The 19,529-nt window shown below is 35.7% G+C and overlaps 1 protein-coding gene across 2 annotated transcripts in view; it reads left to right on the forward strand.

Moving 5' to 3' along the window:
- The window catches only part of TBC1D15 (TBC1 domain family member 15), a 75,244-nt gene that overhangs the window by 23,382 nt on the left and 32,333 nt on the right, over positions 1–19,529 (forward strand). For both annotated transcript variants that reach the window (XM_021710989.1, XM_008055239.2), the window contains exons 2-5: positions 4,197–4,295; positions 5,073–5,147; positions 11,613–11,751; positions 17,015–17,225. In XM_021710989.1, coding sequence (XP_021566664.1) covers positions 4,197–4,295; positions 5,073–5,147; positions 11,613–11,751; positions 17,015–17,225 — 524 coding nt within the window. The remainder of the gene's footprint in view (positions 1–4,196; positions 4,296–5,072; positions 5,148–11,612; positions 11,752–17,014; positions 17,226–19,529) is intronic.

The raw sequence follows: 19,529 nt of genomic DNA on the forward strand, positions 1-19,529 counted from the left end.
TTTGTAAATTAGTAAACTGAAATCCATTGAATTTATAGCTTATACTTCTGGAATTTCCTTTCCTTCATGTTATGCTTTAAAATTATTTTGAAATATGTAACTTTATTATTACTTTGAAATATTCAAATAAGTTAGAGGCATTAACATAAAAAATTACAGTTTCTGTCTCATTTTTTGCTTATCTCTCCAAAAGTAAACTTTGTTAGCAGTTTAAAGTATATGCTTTGATGAAAGGATTTGTTCTGTATATTTCACACAGATATAAAGATAGATACACTTTTTAGAAGTGTAGATGTCATCATACTATATGGTGATTTTTCTATGTACATCTGCCTGTTTGCCTGTCCATTTAATCTACCTCTTTCTTTCTTAACTCCCGAATGGTACTCCCCATAGAATGGATATCCCAGGATATATTTGATTTTGTCCTTATTTGTGAATGTTCAGAATCATACCTCCCTTCTCTCCCCCTCCCCTTCTTTTGAAATAAATAATACTGCTGTGAATGTTCTTATGCATATTTTTGGGCGTGTGTGAATATATCTATATGCTTTAAAATTTTCCATGTCTGTACAAATATTGTTTCCCACCCTTTCCCAACTCATCCTATCCCCAGTTTTTTGATTCTGCTCACTTGCTTGTCTGATGCTTAACAACTATTTCAGAGAAGGCCACCTTGGATTTTTGAAATCAAAACTTCCCTGGTGATCTTGATTACTGAAAAGGCTTTCCTGACATAAGTTCATATCACAGTTGATTAGTGTAACAAACAAAAGGGAGAGGCAATAAAAGTAATGTGGAAGCTTTATAGTGTAGTAACTATGAGTGTGTTTTCTGATGCCAGACTCTGTGGGTTTCAATCCCAACATCACTTTTCAATATTTACCTCACTGACCTTGGGCAGTTATTTATTCCCCTTAAGTTTTGTTAGTCACACAAATGGGCTCCTAATTTCAATAATATAATACAATATAGTTATACAATCTATGGTTTAGGGTTTTTGTCAGGATTAAGTTATAACATGGAGTTCCTAATATATAAGTGTTCATCCATGTTAGCTTAAAAACAGGATACATGCTCATTTACCTTTATGAATGAGGGAGTGATAGACTCTGTTGCTTATCTTGCATTATTGGCCCAAGCTATTCTCCAAACTAATGTGATTATATTAATAATAGATCTACATAAGTAGAAACATTCTATTTCAAACTTAACATATGCCCAAAGTACTTAGAAGTGACTAGTTTATTTTTCTTTTACTTATCTTCATAATTAAAAATTTTAGAAATAACTTGAAATGAGTCAAGAATGGAATCTTAATTGATAGCATTATGTCTATAGAAAATAAGGCTTAACTTTATATGTTCAAACTTACTTAGGAATTAACTTGTTATTTTCCCCTATGTTTCCATAGGACCTTGTTCAAGGATTATATCTTAATCATCTTCATGTACTTTTAATTGAACTAGTTTAAACCAACGTTTTTAGTGTTTTTTTTTTTTTTAAAGAGGCTGGGTCTCACTCTGTTACCCAGGCTGAAGTACAGTGGCGTGATCATAGCTTACTGAAATCCTGGGCTCAGGCGATCCTTCTGCTTTAGCTTCATGAGTATCTGGGACTACAGGTGTGCACTGTCATGCCCAGCTAATTTTTTGATTAGCTAATTTTTTGATCAGCCCTTGTCTATGGGCTTGCATGTTGCCCAGGTTAGTCTTGAACTTCTGGGCTCAAGCAGTGCTTCCTCCTTGGCCTCCCAAAGTGCTGGGATTACAGGCGTGAGTCACTATGCCCAGTTTAAACTAGTCTTTTTTTAATTTTTAATTTTAAAGATGTGGGGTACAACTCAGGGTTAGGTATACAAATGTTCATTATTCAGGTAACCTGTTGATGAGGTGTGCCCTCCCTCCCCAGGCAGTTTCCCAGTACTACCAATCCCAAACCCCCCTCCCCTGGCAGTTTCCCACTACTGCCAATCTCTTTCTTATTGTGATAATTGTTCAGTCTGCTTATGAGTGAGAACGTGTAGTACTCAGTTTTCTGTTTCTGTGATAGATCACTGAGTATGAGAGACTCTAAATCCATCCAAGTTGCTGCAGATTCCATGTTTGCTCTTCTTTATGGCTGCATAATATTCCATTATGTATATGTACCACATTTTTTTTATCCAGTCCAGTTTCGATGGGCAGCACGGTTAGTTACATATTTTTACTATTGTGAATAGTGTTGCAGTAAACATGGCGTGTGCAAGTATTTTTTTTGTAGGATGATTTGAGTTCCTCCAGGTATATTCTCAAAAGGGGGACTGCTGGGTCATATGGAAGGTCAATTTCTAGTTCTTTCAGAAATCGCCACACTCTTTTCCAAAGAGGTTGTAGTTTGCATTCCTACCGGCAGTATAGAAGTATTGCTTTTTCTCTGCATCTTGCCAGCATCTGCTGTTTGTTTTATTAATGATGGTCATTCTTACTGGAATTAGGTGGTATCTCAGTGTGGTTTTGATTTGCATTTCTCTGATGAGTGAGACTGAGCACTTTTTCATGTGTCTGTTGGCTGCCCTCTTGGCTGTATATCTTCTTTTGTGAAGTGTCTATTTGTGTCTTTTGCCCACTTTTTAATTGGGCTTTTTTTTTTCTCTTTTGGCACATTTGAGTTCCTTGTAGATGCTAGATGTTAGGCCTTTGTCAGATATACCGTTGGCAAATACTTTTTCCCGTTCTGTGGTCTGTCTCCCCACTCTCTTGATGGTTTCTTTTGCTTTGCAAAAGCTTTTCAGTTTGATGAGGTTCCACTTGTCTGTCTTATCTCTTTATGGCATGGGCACTTGGGGTTTTGATTAGTAATTGGTGCCCAGTTCCAATTTCCATAAGCGTGTCTCCTGCATTTTCTAAGATTCTTATAGTTTGAGGTTTTTACATTTAGTTCTTTGTCCATTTAGAGTTGATTTTTGTGTGTGGTGATAGGTGGGGGTCCTGTTCAATCTTCTGCATGTGGTCAGCCAGTTTTCCCAGCACCTTTTACTGAATAGGTTCTCCTCTCCCCAGTGGTTGTTGGAGGCTTTGTCAAAGATGAGTTGGTTGAGAAATTGAGGTTTTACTTCTGGAATCTCTATCCTGTTCCATTGGTCTCTATACCTTTTCTTATACCAATACCAGGCTATTTTGATTACTGTAGCCTTATAGTAAAGCTTGAATTCTGGAAGTGTGGTACCTCCTGCTTTGTTTCTTTTGCTAAAGGATTGTTTCCCTATGAATTTCAGTATTGTCATTTCCAGATCTGAGAAGAATGCTGCTGGTAGTTTAATGAGTGTTGCACTGAATCTGTAGATTGCCTTTGTTTGGAAGGCTATCTTAACAATGTTGATTCTTCCCATTGATGAGCATGGAGTATTTTTCCATTTCTTTGTGTCTTCTTGGATTTCTTTGAGCAGTGTTTTGTAGTTTTCATTGTAAAGGTCTTTCACTTCTCTGGTTAGGAAGATGCCATGGTGTTTATTTTTTTGTGTGTAGCTATTGTGAGTGGGATTGTGCTTTTTATTTAGCTTTCTGTCTGCTTTAAGCCAGTCATTTTTAGAAGTCCTCATCACTACCCTTTTTTGTTGTTTTTGTATATTTTTGTTCTTATCACTACTCTGTAAATTCTTCATATTATTCTCTAAATTTCTGTGCCATGGTATTAAAATAAGAAAAATAAAACCAAGCAAGCAAAATGATATTGCAGTAAAAATATACTGTTTTAGGAATAGTTAGAAAGCATCGATTCCTCATTGCATTTAATCTGTTCTTATTCTTTTGATAGTTTTAGGTCCATTTTCAGTTTAAAATTTTCCTTAATTGTCATGAAAAATATGATTTTTTTTTAAAGATGGCGTCTTGCAATATTGTCCATCATGGATTACAGTTGCTAATCACAGTGCATTCATGGCAGTCTGACATTTTTTTAATGAAGAAAATCAGACTGCAATCATCGCTAATCTGAAAACAAACTTTCATGCATAACAAAGAAAATTTCTTCCAGTTTATCTTTGCTTGAAGTGCTCTGAAGTCTGAGTGGTATTTTAAAAAATAATCCATTTACATTATGAAATAATCAGAAACTTGGCCAAGCATTATAAGAAAACATCTCAATGTTTTTTTAAACAAATGTTGAAATAGTACTCAATAAAAATAGGGTGGTTAATTTTATTTTTGCTGTTTCAGATTATATATGAACAGGAAGGGGTATATATTCATTCATCTTGTGGAAAGACCAATGACCAAGACAGCTTGATTTCAGGAATATTACGTGTTTTAGAAAAGGTAAGTTTCTAGTCAATGGTTTTATTTAACAGTTGTTTATGGTAGTGATTTATCTTTGGGGAATTATCAGAAAGTTTGAATTTCATGTGTAAGATTCAGTTATGTCATTGAACAGTGGTTGTAAATTGAATATGGAATTGATATAAGAAAGAAAACACATGCTCTTTGACTGATGATGGGAATTTGTCTTGGCAAACATTGTAGATTGAAAATATCGTAAGTCAAAAAATGCATTTATTAACCTAACCTAACCTGTAGCTTAATTTAGCCTACTTCAGTTGTGCTCAGAGCACTTATATTAGCCTACAGGTGGGCACATTCACCTAACACAAGGCTGTTTTATGATAAAATGTTTAGTATGTCATGTAATGTATTGAATACTGTACTGAAAGTAAAAAACAGAATGAATATTTGGGTACTTGAAGTATAGTTTCTGCTGAATGCGCATTGCTTTCACACCATGCTATTATGAAAATTTGTAAGTTGAACTGTCATGAATTTGGGATTGTTTGTATTTTGGAAAAGCCAGTAAAATGATAGAGGATATTTCAAAACTTACATATAAGTTGCAGTAATTGAATTTTTTTCCTAATGAAAAGTAGGCAGAATTTGAAAATCTGCATAATATTTGTTGTCAAACAGTAGTTTACATATGATATTAGTGTGTTTAAAATGTTAATATTTAAGGGGCTAAAATTTTATTTTGGTTTTAGGGAATGAAAAATTAGTAATAAAGAAAGTAACATGACTGAATACTAAATTTAGTTCTTTCTTTAGGATGCTGAAGTAATAGTGGACTGGAGACCATTGGATGATGCTTTGGATTCTTCTAGTATTCTCTATGCTAGAAAGGTATTTAAGGACAAAAATGTGTGATGCAGGAATGCAGTTTTTTAAATGACAGTATTATTGAGCTTCAATTCTCATACCATAAAATTAATCCTTTAATAGTACAATTCAGTGTTTTTTAGTATATTTGCCAAGTTGTATGACCATTACCAGTATCTAATTTTATAAGTTTCATCACCCCTTCTAAAAAGAAACTATTTATTAGTAGTCATCCCTCATTTCCACCTACTCCCAGTCACTGGCAACCACTAATCTGCTGTCTGTCTCTAAGGATTTTCCTATTCTGGACATTTCTTATGAATGAAATAATGTAATATATGGTCTTTTATGACTGGCTTCTTTCACTTTGCACAGTTTTCAGGGTTCATCCATGTTATAGCATGTATGGTTCCTTTTTTTTTTTTTTTGCTCAATAATATTACATTTATAGATATACCACAATTTTATTTATTCATCAGTTGGTGGGCATTTGGATTTTTTTCACTTTGAGGCTAATATAAATAATGCTGCTGTGAACATTCATGTACACATTTTTGTGTGGACATGTTTTTATTTCTCTTAAGTATGTACCTAGGAGTGGAATTATTAGGTCCCATAGCTCTTTGTTTAACATTTGGGGAACTGCCAAACTTTTTCAGAGCAGCTGCATAGTTTTAGAATCCCACCTGCAATATATAATTCTCCACATCCTTGTCAGCACTTGCTATTATCTTTTTAATGTTAGTAAACTTAGTGAATATGAAGTTGTATTAGTTTCCAAAGGCTGTTGTAACAAGTCACCATAAATTAGGTGGCTTAGAACAATATTAACTTATTGTCTCACAGTTCTGGAGGCTAGAAGTCAGAAATCAAGGTGTCAGCAGGACTGGTCTCTTGTGAGGGCTCTGAGGGAGAATCTGGTCCTTGCCTTTCTACTAGTTTCTAGTAGTCTCAGGTTCCTTGGTTTGTAGATGGTCACCTCCCTGTGTTTTCACATCATCTTCCCTCTGTCTTTTTCTTTACTGAGGTTTTCCCTTTTTATAAGGACATTAATCACTAGGGTTTAGGACCTGTCCTGATACATCTTTTTAACTTGATTGCCTCTGTTAAGACCCTGTTTTTGTTTGGTTTTGGTTTTTTTTTTACTTATAATTTTTTTTATTTTAAAGTTGTGGGGTACAATTCAGGGTTGGGTATACAGATGTTCACTATGTTGTTGATAAGGTGTGTCCCTTCTGCCCCCACAAATTCTTACTGCTGCCAATCCCGCATCCTCCCCTACCCCTGACAGTTTCTCTTTACTGCCAATCTTTTTCTTATAGTATTAACAATAATTGTTCAAGGTCCGTTTATGAGTGAGAACATGTGATACTCAGTTCTTTGTTTCTGTGATAGATTCCTCAGTATTATAGACTCTAAATCCATCCAGGTTGCTGTGAAATTCATGATTTTGTCCTTTGTGGCTGCGTAATATTCCATTGTATATTTGTACAACATTTTAAAAATCCAATCCTCTTTCAGTGGGCAGCATGGTTGATTCCATGTTCTTGCTGTTGTGAACAATGCCTCAGTAAACATGTGTGTGCAGGTATCTTTTTCATAGAATGATTTGAGTTCCTCCGGATATATTCCCAGTAGGGGGATTGTGGGGTTATATAGAAGGTCAGTTTTTAGATCTTTAGAAATCGCCACACTGTCTTCCACAGAGGCTGTGCTAGTTTACACTCCAAGACCCTATTTCTAAATCAGATTATGTTCAGATTATGTACTGCAGGTTAGGACTTCAGCTTACTTTTTAGTAGGGAGGTACAGCACAATTCAGCCCATAACTGAAATGGCACATTATTGTAGTTTTGATCTTTATTTTTATAATGATGCTGTTGAGCATCTTTTCATGAACTTATCGACCATGTGTTTACAGTAGTCTTTCAGCATCTGTGGGGAATTGGTTCCAGGATCCCCTGCAGATACCAAAATCTGTGAATGCTTGAGTCCCATATATATAAAATGGTATAGTATTTGCATATGACCTATGCACATCCTCCTGTATGTTTTAAATCTTCTGTAGGTAATTTATAATACCTAATGCAATGCCTGCACATCAGTTCATTTGATTCAGTGTAGTATTTGTTACACAGCAAATCAAAGTTTTGCTTTTTGGAACTTTGTGGAATTTTTTTCTTCCAAATATTTTAGATTCCAGGTTGGTTGAATTAGAACCCACAGAAATGGAAGGCCAACTGTTATCACCTTTGGCGAAATGCCTGTTCTAAATCTTTTGCCCGGTTGGTTATTTGTCTTTTTATTGTTGAGTTGTAAGAGTTCTTTATATATTCTGGATACATGTGTAACTTGCAGACATTTTTTTTTTTCCATTCTGTGGCCTGACTGGCTTTTCACTTTTTTGATGATGTCCTTTGAAGCATGAATGGTTTTGATTTTTTTTTTTTTGAGTTGGAGTCTCACTCTGTCGCCCAGACTGGAGTGCAGTGGCCGCTCCTGACCACCGCAGCCTCGACCTGCTGGACTCCGGCGATCCTGCCGCCTCAGCCTTCCGAGTAGCCGGAATTACAGGCGTGTGCTATCACGCCCGGCTGATTTTTTAATTTATTATAGAGATGAGGTCTCGCCACCCAGGCGGGTCTCGAACCCACGGGCTCAGGCAATTCACTCACCTCAGCCTCCCAAAGGTGCGGGATTACAGGCTGAGCCACCGAGCCCGGCTGAATGGTTTTGATATTGATGAAGTCCAGTTTATCTCTTTTTTCTTTCTCTTGTTTCCTGTGCTTTTGGTGGCATATCCAGGAAACCAGTGCCTAATCCAAGGTTATTAAGAGTTACTGTTGTTTCTTGTAGAGTTTTATAGTTTTAGCGCTTATATTTAGATCTATTCTCCATTTTGCCTGCCTTTCTACCTTCCCTCCTGCCTTCTCTCCTTCTCTCCCTCCCTCCCTCTCTCCCTCCCTCCCCTCCTTCCTTCTTATTCCTTGTTTTGTGACTTCAGTGCTTTCTGAGAAAAAGAGTGCATGGGCGCAAACACATTTCTAAGACATTTCTAGCCTTGTTCTGAATTGACAGCCTGGCTATCAGCATGAAAATAAATTTTCCCACAGATTTTTGAAGTTTTGCCCTAGTTTTTCTAGTTTTCTTTACTGTGATGTTAAGTCTACTACATTATAATTCCTTTGTGTGTATGTTTTACCTCTATAGAAACTTTTTACGATTGCCTCTTTACTTCTAGTGTTGTAGATATTCTTTGGATTTTCTTTTTTTTTAATCCATTGTGCTGGGTACTTGACAGGCTTGTTTATTATATGGAACCTTGTGTCTTTTTATTCTGGGAAGTATTATTGAATTATTTAAAATAGTAGTAATTTCTTCTTCCTCTCCATTTTCTTGTTTTACTTTAAAGCTGTGGGGTACAATTCAGGATTAGGTATACAAGTGGTCATTGTATGGTAAAGTTTGGGCCTCCCTTTGCTTCTCTCTATTTTCTGTTTTCTTTCTTTCTGAAACTCTTTAGACTTTCTGGACTAGTTCTATAATTTTTAAATCTCTTCTTTTCTATTTTCTGATTTTTTGTTGTTGTGTGTGTGTGTCTCTACTGTTTTCTAGGAACTTTTCTCAACTTTTCCCCTCCAGTCTCCTGTTGCCTTTTTCATTTTTGCTATAATTTTAATTTCTAAGACATCTTTCGTGTTCTGAGTATCACTCCTCCTCCTTTACAAGAAATTGGCATTCTGGTCTTCATGGTTGTAATATCTCTTTTTCTTTCTAAGGAGTTTAAGGATAGCTTTTTAGATGTTTTAAATCTTCATATGTAGTTCATTACCTCTGAGTGGCCAGCCCCATGCTCCCAGTTCTTTTGTATAGATACTTGCCTTTGATGTTTGGTGATTTTGGTAGTGTGGTGCTCATACTTAGCAAATTTAACAGCAGGTGCACAAAAGGGGTTATATTCTCTGTAGGTACAGATAGGCCTGGTAACAGTGACACTCTTCTTAGGGTGGATAGCTAGGCTGTTTCCTTAGGAAATCAACCCCTAATGTAAAAACCCAAGTCTTTTCAGGCTAGTCAGATTTGAGAAGAATCTGCAGATTCCTGCCTGGAAGAGGTAAGTTCGATGACTGGGTTCTGGCAACTGAGTATAAGAATAGAGCTGAGAGTGTTGCTAACTTCATTATACAGGTGGACTTCAATTAATTCTCCTGTTTTCAGTGTATTATCTCTTTGCTCGTTATGCTTGGTTTCTTCTAAATCAGAGATAATCTGGTTTATCTCTCTAATGAATAAAACTGCAGTGTTCTGGACTTTTGTTAGTTGTCATGTTTTGGGGTTGACTTTTATATTTATTTCCCTAAGGCCAACTTGATCTTAGGGTTGGGTTGACTAATCTACTAATTCTGAGCCTTTTTCCATGTGGGAATGTGGGGCGAAGAGTGGGAAGATAGGTTTGGAGGGAGATGGGAAATGGAGTGGTTTTGTAGATGCTTTTTAGCTTTCCTTACTACTGATGGTAGGACTGGTGGGGATGGTGATAAGGATTGCTTTTAAAAAATTGGAGAAATAGGAGGAATGACATTTGAGGAGGGATCTGAAAGAAAAATCATTCCACTTTGTCATTTCATTCATTCTGTTTTCCCCGCCCCGCGGTTTTCAGTCTCTTTCCATTTCTTATTTCTTAATTTTTCTTATGTATTTATAATTTTTTTCTACTCCGGATTTTCCTTTTTCCCTTTTTCAAAGGAATTGCATTAGAGATAGGGCTATGAATACATTCTTGTTGCAAAAATTCAAATGATGTAAAGTTGAAGTCCTACTTGACCTTTTCCTTCACCAGTTCCTATTTTAGTGTGTGTCTTTTCAGACCTTTATCTGTACATATTTTATCACTATGTATGTATGTATGTATGTGTGTCCTAGTTTTCTTCTGTGTTTTTAATTGCATTTGATGCATTTAATTGTTATACTACACATATTATTTTGCAATTTTTAATTGTGTTTATGTATTGAATATGTATAATTTTTAATACATACTTGTTTTTAAACTATTGCCTAGCTACCCTTTAGTTTATTTACTCATTCTTTCATTGATGGATATTAGGATAGTTTCAGTTTTTTACTATTAAAAACAGTTCTGCAATGAATATTTTTGTATGTGGCTCATTGTGTACATGTATGAGTATTTCTCTAGTCTAGATGATGAAAACAGACTTGTGGTTAAACACATACTTATTTTGAATTTTAGTAAATATGCTAAATTAGCCTCCTGGAGTCAATAGTAATAAGGGTTATCATCAATAGTGTGAGAAAGTTCATTTCCTTACACTATCTTTTATATTTGATACTATCTTTTTGTTAATTGAATGGGGCAAAAAAGTAGAAATCTTATTTTAATTTACTTTGTTACTTAAGTTGGATGCCTTTCTACTACACATATTTGTTATTTTATATTTCTTATTTGTTATTTTATATTTCTTCTTCTTGCCTGTTTATGCCATTTGCTTGTGTTTCTGTTTTAATATTTGTGTATTTCTAAAAAAAATTGATAGGCATTGTTTTGTATTTTAGATGTTTTTCTTTTGTCTGTCATATATTTTAGACAATTTCCCCCCAGTCGTGCTTATTTTTAACTTATATCTTTTGTTGTATAGAAGTTAAACTTTTTGTGTTTTTTGACTTGGAGTCTCACTCTGTCGCCCAGACTAGAGTGCAGTGGCCGCTCCCGGCCACCGCAGCCTCGCCTGCTGGGCTCTGGCGATCCTTCCGCCTCAGCCTTCCGAGTAGCCGGAATTACAGGCATGCGCTACCACACCCAGCTGATTTTTTGATTTATTATAGAGATGAAGGCTTAGGCAATCCACTCACCTCAGCCTCCCAAAGGCACGGGATTACAGGCTGAGCCACCGAGCCCAGGTAGAAGTTAAACTTTTTGATTTAGTCAAATTATTAATGAATTTTAAGCTTTTAGTTTTATATTCTTTTAAAATTGGAAGTACTGTAAAACTATACATATGGGTATGTTGTTTTGAGCTAATTTTGATTGTCAGTATAAAAATATGCAGCTGATGGTAGCTGATTAAATAGCCACCGTTGGACTGTTTTCCTCAAATAATTAAAAATTTGGAAGTTTGGAAATTTTTGCAATGATTCTCTTGCTTTTTCTCTAGGATGACTGTCTTTAGGCATCATGACTACATTCAGAGCAGGAAAAAGGGAGAAAGGATGCAAAAGCATTTCAAGAGTTGCCTTTTGCTTGTATTTCATTGGCAACCTTAACTATAAGGGAGTGTGGGCAAACTTTTCTTGTTGTTGTTTTATTTGTAAAGATGATCAAGGAAGAAAAGGACAGGAACTAGTGTTCGGTTTCCTACCAGAGATGTCTTCCACAACCTACAAACTTAATTTGTATGGAAGCTGAGAAGATGTTGTAGATTGAAATTAAACTCATTTTATACTTTAAATATTTGTATGTTATAATTATTATAGGACTCCAGTTCAGTTGTAGAATGGACCCAGGCCCCAAAAGAAAGAATTCATCGAGGATCAGACCATCTGAACAGTTACGAAGCAGAGTGGGATATGGTTAATACAGTCTCATTTAAAAAGAAATCACATACCAATGGAGGTATGAATTAAATCTTTTGAAATCTTAAACTGATTTGCTACAATATAATCTATTAATTTAAAAAGTGCAAAGAAAATTATTTGATCCTCCTTAATGGGAAGAAGGATGATTTGGTGCTTTGATTAATATGTATAACTCTCATATTTTAGTTATTTTTTTCATTTCTCTTTTTTGTTTGTGACCTTTAAAAAGATTTTAAAATGCTTGCTCTATTTTGTAGTTATTAATGGCAGAAAATAGAAAAACTTTAAAACATTGTTTTGGCTACTCTTTATGCACATTTTTCTTAATCTAGTAGAATTTTAAAAATCATGTTATTTTATCCTAAGGCACCAGGGGGAGATGGAGTATACTACTAAACCATTCTCTTCTAATTTCAGTGTTTACTGGGAAATTCATGACTTGTTAAAGTCTCCCCTTTTATTAATTCATTGACTGTTCCCCTTTCTACATATGCTTAACAACATTTCAATGACTGTATATATTACAGGGGTTCTGTTAGATGATGATGATGATGATGATGATGATGATGATTTTTTGAGTTGGAGTCTCACTCGTCATCCAGACTGGAGTGCAGTGGCCACTCCTGGCCACCACAGCCTCAACCTGCTGGGCTCCGGCGATCCTTCAGCCTCAGTCTTCCAAGTAGCTGGAACTATAGGCGTGCGCTACCACGCCCGGCTAATTTTTTGATTTACTGTAGAGATGAGGTCTCGCCAAGTTGCCCAGGCGGGTCTCGAACCTGTTGGCTCAGGCAATCTGCTCACCTCAGCCTCCCAAAGGCGCGGGATTACAGGCTGAGCCACCGAGCCCAGCTAAATTGATTGCCTATTCCAATGTCTGTAATGGTGTCTCCTGCATTTTCTTTTTTTTTTTTGAGTTGGAGTCTCACTCTGTTGCCCAGACTGGAGTGCAGTGGCATGCTCCCGGCCACTGCAGCCTCGATCTGCTGGGCTCTGACGATCCTTCTGCCTCAGCCTTCCAAGTAACTGGAACTACAGGCGCACGCTACCACGCCCAGCTAGTTTTTGTTTTATTGTAGAGATGAGGTCTTGCCAAGTTGCCCAAGTGGGTCTCGAACCTGCGGGCTCAGGCAATCCACTCATCTCAGCCTCCCAAAGCGCGGGATTACAGGCTGAGCCACCGAGCCCGGCCGGTTCCATTAGATTATAATGGAGCTGGAAAACTCATATTGCCTAGTGACATGATGGCCTTTGTAGTATCATAGGGCAACAATTTACTTTTTTCTATGTTTAAATACACAAATATAGTTACTTACAGTATTCAATATAGCTTTTGCTGTACATGTTTGGAGCCCCGAATTTCATAAAAGGAAGAAGCATCATACTGGTGAGAAAAGCAGTCTGACAGTAAAGATCTCTCTAGAGTAATGGTTCTCAGCCTTGGTTCACATTGAAGTCACAAGAGTTGGTGGATTTAAAAAAAAAATTATCAAAATCAAACTTTGGAGATGGATCTTTGGCATCTATATTTTCCAAAAGGTCTTCAGGTGATTTTAATGTGTGATCAGAGTTGAGAACTTTTGTATAGATGTGTAGCTTAGCAAAAAATCACAGATGTAAACTTTGCTTATGTGGCTTGACCACAGAGTGACTTATTCATTAAACAGATTTTATTTTGTAATTATTAAAAGTTAAAGTGGCGTTTTCTAAGCTTGAGGTCTGAACCATCAAGCTTAGAATTTTCAGATATTTTAAATTTATGCTATTGTGAAACATTTTTTAAAGTCTTTTTTCCCCAAAGAAAACTGTTAATCTAGTTTTATCTTTTAGCCTTTACATTTATATTACTTTGTACTTTTTTCTTTTTTTGATGAGGCACAAAGGACACTTGGGACAAACCTTTAAGAAATTGACTATTTATGACTTATTTAATTTTATATTTCATAATAGTTTCTGCTGTTAAGTCCATTGTTTTTATATATACAAGATTAAATATTTTGGAACTATTTCTTCCGAGAGCAACAGACTGTCATCATGTTCTGGAAACCCATCCAAATAAAATGCTGTGTCCTTGATGTTAATTCTTTAAGTTCAAGACATATGGATACTTACTGAACTGTTCTGTTCTTACAAGAAGAGTAGAACTGCTCTCTTTCTCTACTGTTATATTCAATTTTCCCATGTCAGTGTGTTGTAGATACTTTTATATGTATTTGGTAACAAAGTAATAAGTTCATTAAAAGTAATTTTCTTTACCTTTTCTTAAAGTAGAAAGAAAGAGATACTGATTTAACTCTTAATTTTTGTTCATTTTCCTTTGTAACCATTTCTGTTTCTGGGTGACTGCTGGCAACAGACTAATTTGCGAATTATTTTTATGTTGACTTAATTCATTTATTCAACACATCTTTGATTACCTGCTATATACTAGCCATTCTTCTAGCACTGAGGATATACCTGTAAACAAAATAAGGTTCCTGTTTCCATGAGACTTTTATTCTAGTGGAGAGATTTGTAATATTGCTTTCATTTTTGTCAGAGCTTTAAGTGGGAAAATGGGTGAGACAGTTTCTTTTGTGTGTAATATGTGTCTCTTCTATTAGCAAGGGAAAATCTATGTAAATCTTTACTCTTGAATATACACAAACTCCTGATAACTCTTATAGGCTACAAGTAGTATTCAGCATTTCCTATATGATTTTCTTGTGTTAATTTAGATTAAACACTAGGTTTAACTGAAGAATTGATTTCTAAAAATTGTCTATTTAGTTTTTCATTTCTGTTTTTCTGTGGAAATATTTTTAGTCTTTGCCAGTAAACGAGTAGTATGTATCCTTTCTAGGTAGTCTGAGTACATTCATACTTAAATAATTCATGGATAAGTTGGAATTTAAGAACTGTCTTTGATATCAGCTTGTAGTGGTGTTCTATCTATAATATAAATACCAGTGAAACATTGTTTAAAATAGTCAGGTGGGCACATGGCACTTAATCTAATGCCTGTTTTCTTTATGAGTTCACCATCCACACTGGTGTGGAAGCTAGGCAGGTCATTGTATATGGTTAAGGTGCTTTAGCTTTTCTGGACTTCCTTCAATTCATACTTATTAACCCTTTGCACTCAGAGACATCTCATGGATCACCGGCCAGCAACTCAACTGCATTTTTTAAATGAGGTAGTGAAAAACAAATCACTTCATATTAAATAGTATGGTGTTGGAACCAATTATTTTATTGTAAAGATGTTTTGCTTATAATGGAATTTGGGACATTATGGAACTTACTTATGACCAAAAAAAATGAAGATTTTGTATCTTTTTTTTTTCCAATGTGTGGTAACGTGTGAAACAGTTGCAGGTTCATTGATATATGTTGTGCAATAGTAGTTTGTTTGATGTCTTCTATATGGCGTTTTTCTATTCCAGCAGACTATGGGACTCAGGCGATCCTGCTGCCTCAGCTGTCCCAGTAGCTGGAACTACAGGCACACACCACTAATGCCTAGCTGATTTTTTGATTTATTATAGAAACGAGGTCTCACCATGTTGCCCAGGCTGGTCTCGAGTATGCAGTCTCATTTTCTTCCTCCCACATTAATAGTATGTAGCTTATTGTCCAGTCTGTTATTTGAAGATGTAGAAGGATGCTTTCGTGATTCCTGAAAACCACTTCTCAACTGATTGATTGTATCTCAGTATATATTCTAGTCATTTATTTGCTTTTTCATGCAATTTGAATGGAAACCTCAAGGAAACATGCATTTTTGAAAAATTTGCTTTGGCATAATTTTGTCCTGTATAATCACCAGTGGTCTTTTTATGTCTCCTAAGAAGGGACTTCTGAGTGATTTGCTAAATTTATGATGTCCCCTCAGAGGGGACATCCAAGTACAAAGGGTTAAAGTGTCCATAAAATGGTGATGGTGCCTGCATTCCTTAGGGATATACGTTTCTGTAAGCTGTGGGTTTCTAAGTGTCAGTTCAGGAGATCTTACTGGAGATGATGGAGCTATAGTGTTCCTGAGTGTATAGGAAAGTTAATATATAGTACTGCATACACCCACATACACTCGCAAACACACATATGTATATGTGCATGTCAACACTGATTAATTTGTCTTTTGATCAAGTCTTGAAAGCCAGTTATCTTCTATAATTTATCTTTGTTGAATTGGTAATGTGGAACCAAATTAATAAAGGTCTTGAGTAAGAGGGTAGCTTGGCACTTCTTAAGAAATAACATTAAAGAAAAGGTTTTTTAAAATTTCAGAGACATAACATGCTTATGTCTGAGTTGAATTGTTGAAATAAAATGGCATTGTTGATTAGAAGTGAGTTTATAAGTAGCAGCATCATTAGTGAGAAGAAACAATAATTTTTTCCTTTGTTTTTAAATTTATTATTTAAATAGTTAATTTTTAAGTGCTTATTATCAATTAGGATAATGTTCATATACCTACAGTTTTTGATTCTATAAACAAGCAACAAACTCAGAAAATGCTGTGTTTTATATAACTGTAGTCTGATTTGAAGACTTAATTTAATAGAAAGCTAAATTAGCAAGGAGATTGAATAACTAATTCTCTTTGAAGCATTCATAACCTAATTATCTTTTCATCTTCAGTTCCCCACTGTACCTTTTTTTTAACAAATAAAATGTATATTCACTCCAGTACAATTTTTTATATTGACATGCTCACATTCACTATCATTGTAGTCTCCTAAAAATAAGTATCTACAAAAGGAAGTGAAGACATAAAGATTTAAAAAAAAAATTTAGATGACTCTTCAAGAGAATTATGGTATTCTTATTTGAAGAGAGAGGGAAAGGTGAACATTTATTGAGTATTTGCTGTATACTTGGCTTGTACTAGTTGACAAGTATTATCTCTTAATTCTTAGAATTACATTGGGAGGTAAGTATATAATTATCTCCATTTTACAAATGAAATAATGGAGACTCAGAGATTTATTTGTTGTCCCAGTTAGTAAGATGATAGTGCTACAAAATGAATCCAGCCTACATGCTTCCAAAGCAATGGTCACTTTTTGGGCAAAGCTTATATTTACATAAGGATAAAAATTCTTAAATTTTGTATGTTGTAGGACAATTATTTAAAATTTTTTTTTTTTTTTTAAAGAAAATGTTGCCATTTCTAGTACAGGTGAAAACCATAGTAATAAGAGTGCTATAGTGATTCCTGGGTTCAACAAATTCCTGTTAGGCAGTCCTGAAGAGCACTGTCGGTACCTTTTAAAAAGGTGAAGAAAAATATTTTGCCCCATTTTCTTGTTTTTAAGATGCTCCAAGTCATAGAAATGGGAAAAGCAAATGGTCATTCCTGTTCAGTTTGACAGACCTGAAATCAATCAAGCAAAACAAAGAGGGTATGGGCTGGTCGTATTTGGTATTCTGTCTAAAGGATGACGTCGTTCTCCCTGCTCTGCACTTTCATCAAGGAGATAGCAAACTACTGATTGAATCTCTTGAAAAATATGTGGTATTGTGTGAGTAAGTATCAAATTATTTTCTACTTATTGAAACAAGATTATTGTATTAATCCCAGGGCAAACTATTTTTACTTGTCATTGGGCATCAGTGACCTTTGTGCATATGAGGGCATGAGCAGCGTTGTTTTTTTCTGGGATATTGACTTCTTTGGATTGATGACTGAGTAACATTTTGCCATTTTAGTAATTTGAATCTGAGACTTATCACCTTACTACTGTTACAAGGAAGAGAGTAGTCCAGTATTGTATACATTAAAATGAATGATAATGTGTTAATTATTTACAGATTATATATTTACCTAATTTACTTTTTACTATGTATTTTCTACTAAACATACACTTTTATTTGTAGTGTTGCAACTTTAAGTCAGGCAAGTCGAAGCCCTTCATAAAATAATTTCTAAGTTGGAAGACAGGGCCTTCTTGCTTTCCAAAAATTTTGTCTTATATTTGTTTACCTATGCACATCTGTACTCACACACAAAGCACTCTCTTGTCCTTACTCTCAACAAATATTTATTGAGTATTACATTTCAAGCACTGTTGGTTGCTTGGTATTCAATAGTGAACAAAATAAGCATGTTCCTGGGTCTCTGATCATTTATATTAGTCTTATGAAGGATGCTAACAAGTTAATGTCAATTAAAACTCAAGAACTGAGATGAAAGAAGTACAAGGTGCTTTGGGAGCTCCCAAGAAGGGAGAAGGGTTGATTAATTCAGATTGGGAGTGGGGATCAAGGAAGACTTTCTGGAGGAAGTAGCATCTAAATTGAGACCTGAAAAATGATTGAACATTATAATGAAAGGGAAGGAGATAATTAGAGGGAAGCATAGAAGTATGAGTACAGACATGAAGTAATCACACAACAAAGTAGTTCAGTATTACAGGTCTGCAAAGTATGGAGAGGGAAGGGTACCAAAGTGAAAGCTGAGGTCAGAAAGTTGAGTAAGGCCCAGAGCATGAAGTAAGTCATGTTAGCAGTTTGTTCAAGTCATCCAGATGAGATTAAGGTGACCTAAACTAGGAGAGTGACAGGAAAGATGGAAGTATTGGAGAAGTATTTAGGATTAGATTTTGTGATTAACTGGATATATGGAGATGAGAAGGGAGAAGTTGAGGTTTTTGGTTCTGCAAGGGATCATTGTTAATTTTATTAATAAGTTATACCTTTATAGTAGAATTTAACATCTTGCTTAAATTTAGACTCATAAGGCTAGGAGTGATTAAAAAACGAGAAGACTGTGTATTTTCCCCCTTCCTATGTTGATCTCCTCAGGCTGGCACTAAGCATTCTGTTCAGTACCAGCAAGCATAAGTTCAGACCTGGTTGTTGGTATGTAGATCTTGGATCTCGAGCCTTTGAATAGGTTCTCATTGAGGGAGTTAAGTAGATTTCAGGAGGAGCACTGTCATGACTGGAGTAGAAGTAGCAAGCATTAGAGACTTGGGAGGTTTAGCACCATTGTAAGCTCAGTACCAGTGTTGTGATATAACTCACAAAAGTACTCAGTTGACTTGAAACTATTTATTAAAGCATAGTATCTAGGATGAGGGAGGTAGTTTCCCCTTTCTACTCTTTACTGGTAAGAGTGTACTTTGGGCCAGGTGCAGTGGCTCAACCTGTAATCCCAGCACTTCGGGAAGCCAAGGCAAGAGAATTGCCTAAGCCCAGGAGTTTGAGACCAGCCTGGGCAACTTGGCGAGACCTATCTCTACAATTAAAAAATAAATTAATAAATAAGTCGGACGTGGTAATGCATGCTTGTAGTTCCAGCTGCTTGGAAGGCTGAGGCAGAAGGATCACCTGAACTCAGCAGGTCACAGCTGTGGTGGCTTTGAGCATGCCACTGCACTCCAGTCTGGGTGACAGATGAGACTTCCAAAAAAAAAAAAAAGTTGTACTTTAGAGTAGGCTTGTGGTGCAAGCAGTAAGCAGTGCATTTTAAGTGTGCATTGAAGAGATAATCAGTGTAAGGAGAGGGATGGAGGGAGAGAGAGACAGATATAGGGACAGACACACTGGAAGGAGTTTTGCCAAGCGTGCACCTACTCTCTCCCTATCTAGCAGACAAGTCTCTGGGAAGGAGTATATCTTTAGAAGAAATGCTTACTGTTGTTTGGAGATATGGAACAATGGAAATGGTGTTTCTCACTACATGATTTTTTTCCCCCTTTCAATAAGTTTTTTTTTTCTTTGAGAGCCTACTATACTTCAGATGCAGCAGTACAACATTCTGGAAACATAGTAGTAATTAAAAAAGATAAGGCCCAGCCTTCTTGGATTTTTGTAGTATTGTGGGAG

The sequence above is a fragment of the Carlito syrichta genome, unplaced genomic scaffold (genome assembly GCF_000164805.1).
Source record: "Carlito syrichta isolate Samal-C Ts95f unplaced genomic scaffold, Tarsius_syrichta-2.0.1 Scaffold301786, whole genome shotgun sequence".
Lineage (NCBI taxonomy): Eukaryota > Metazoa > Chordata > Mammalia > Primates > Tarsiidae > Carlito > Carlito syrichta.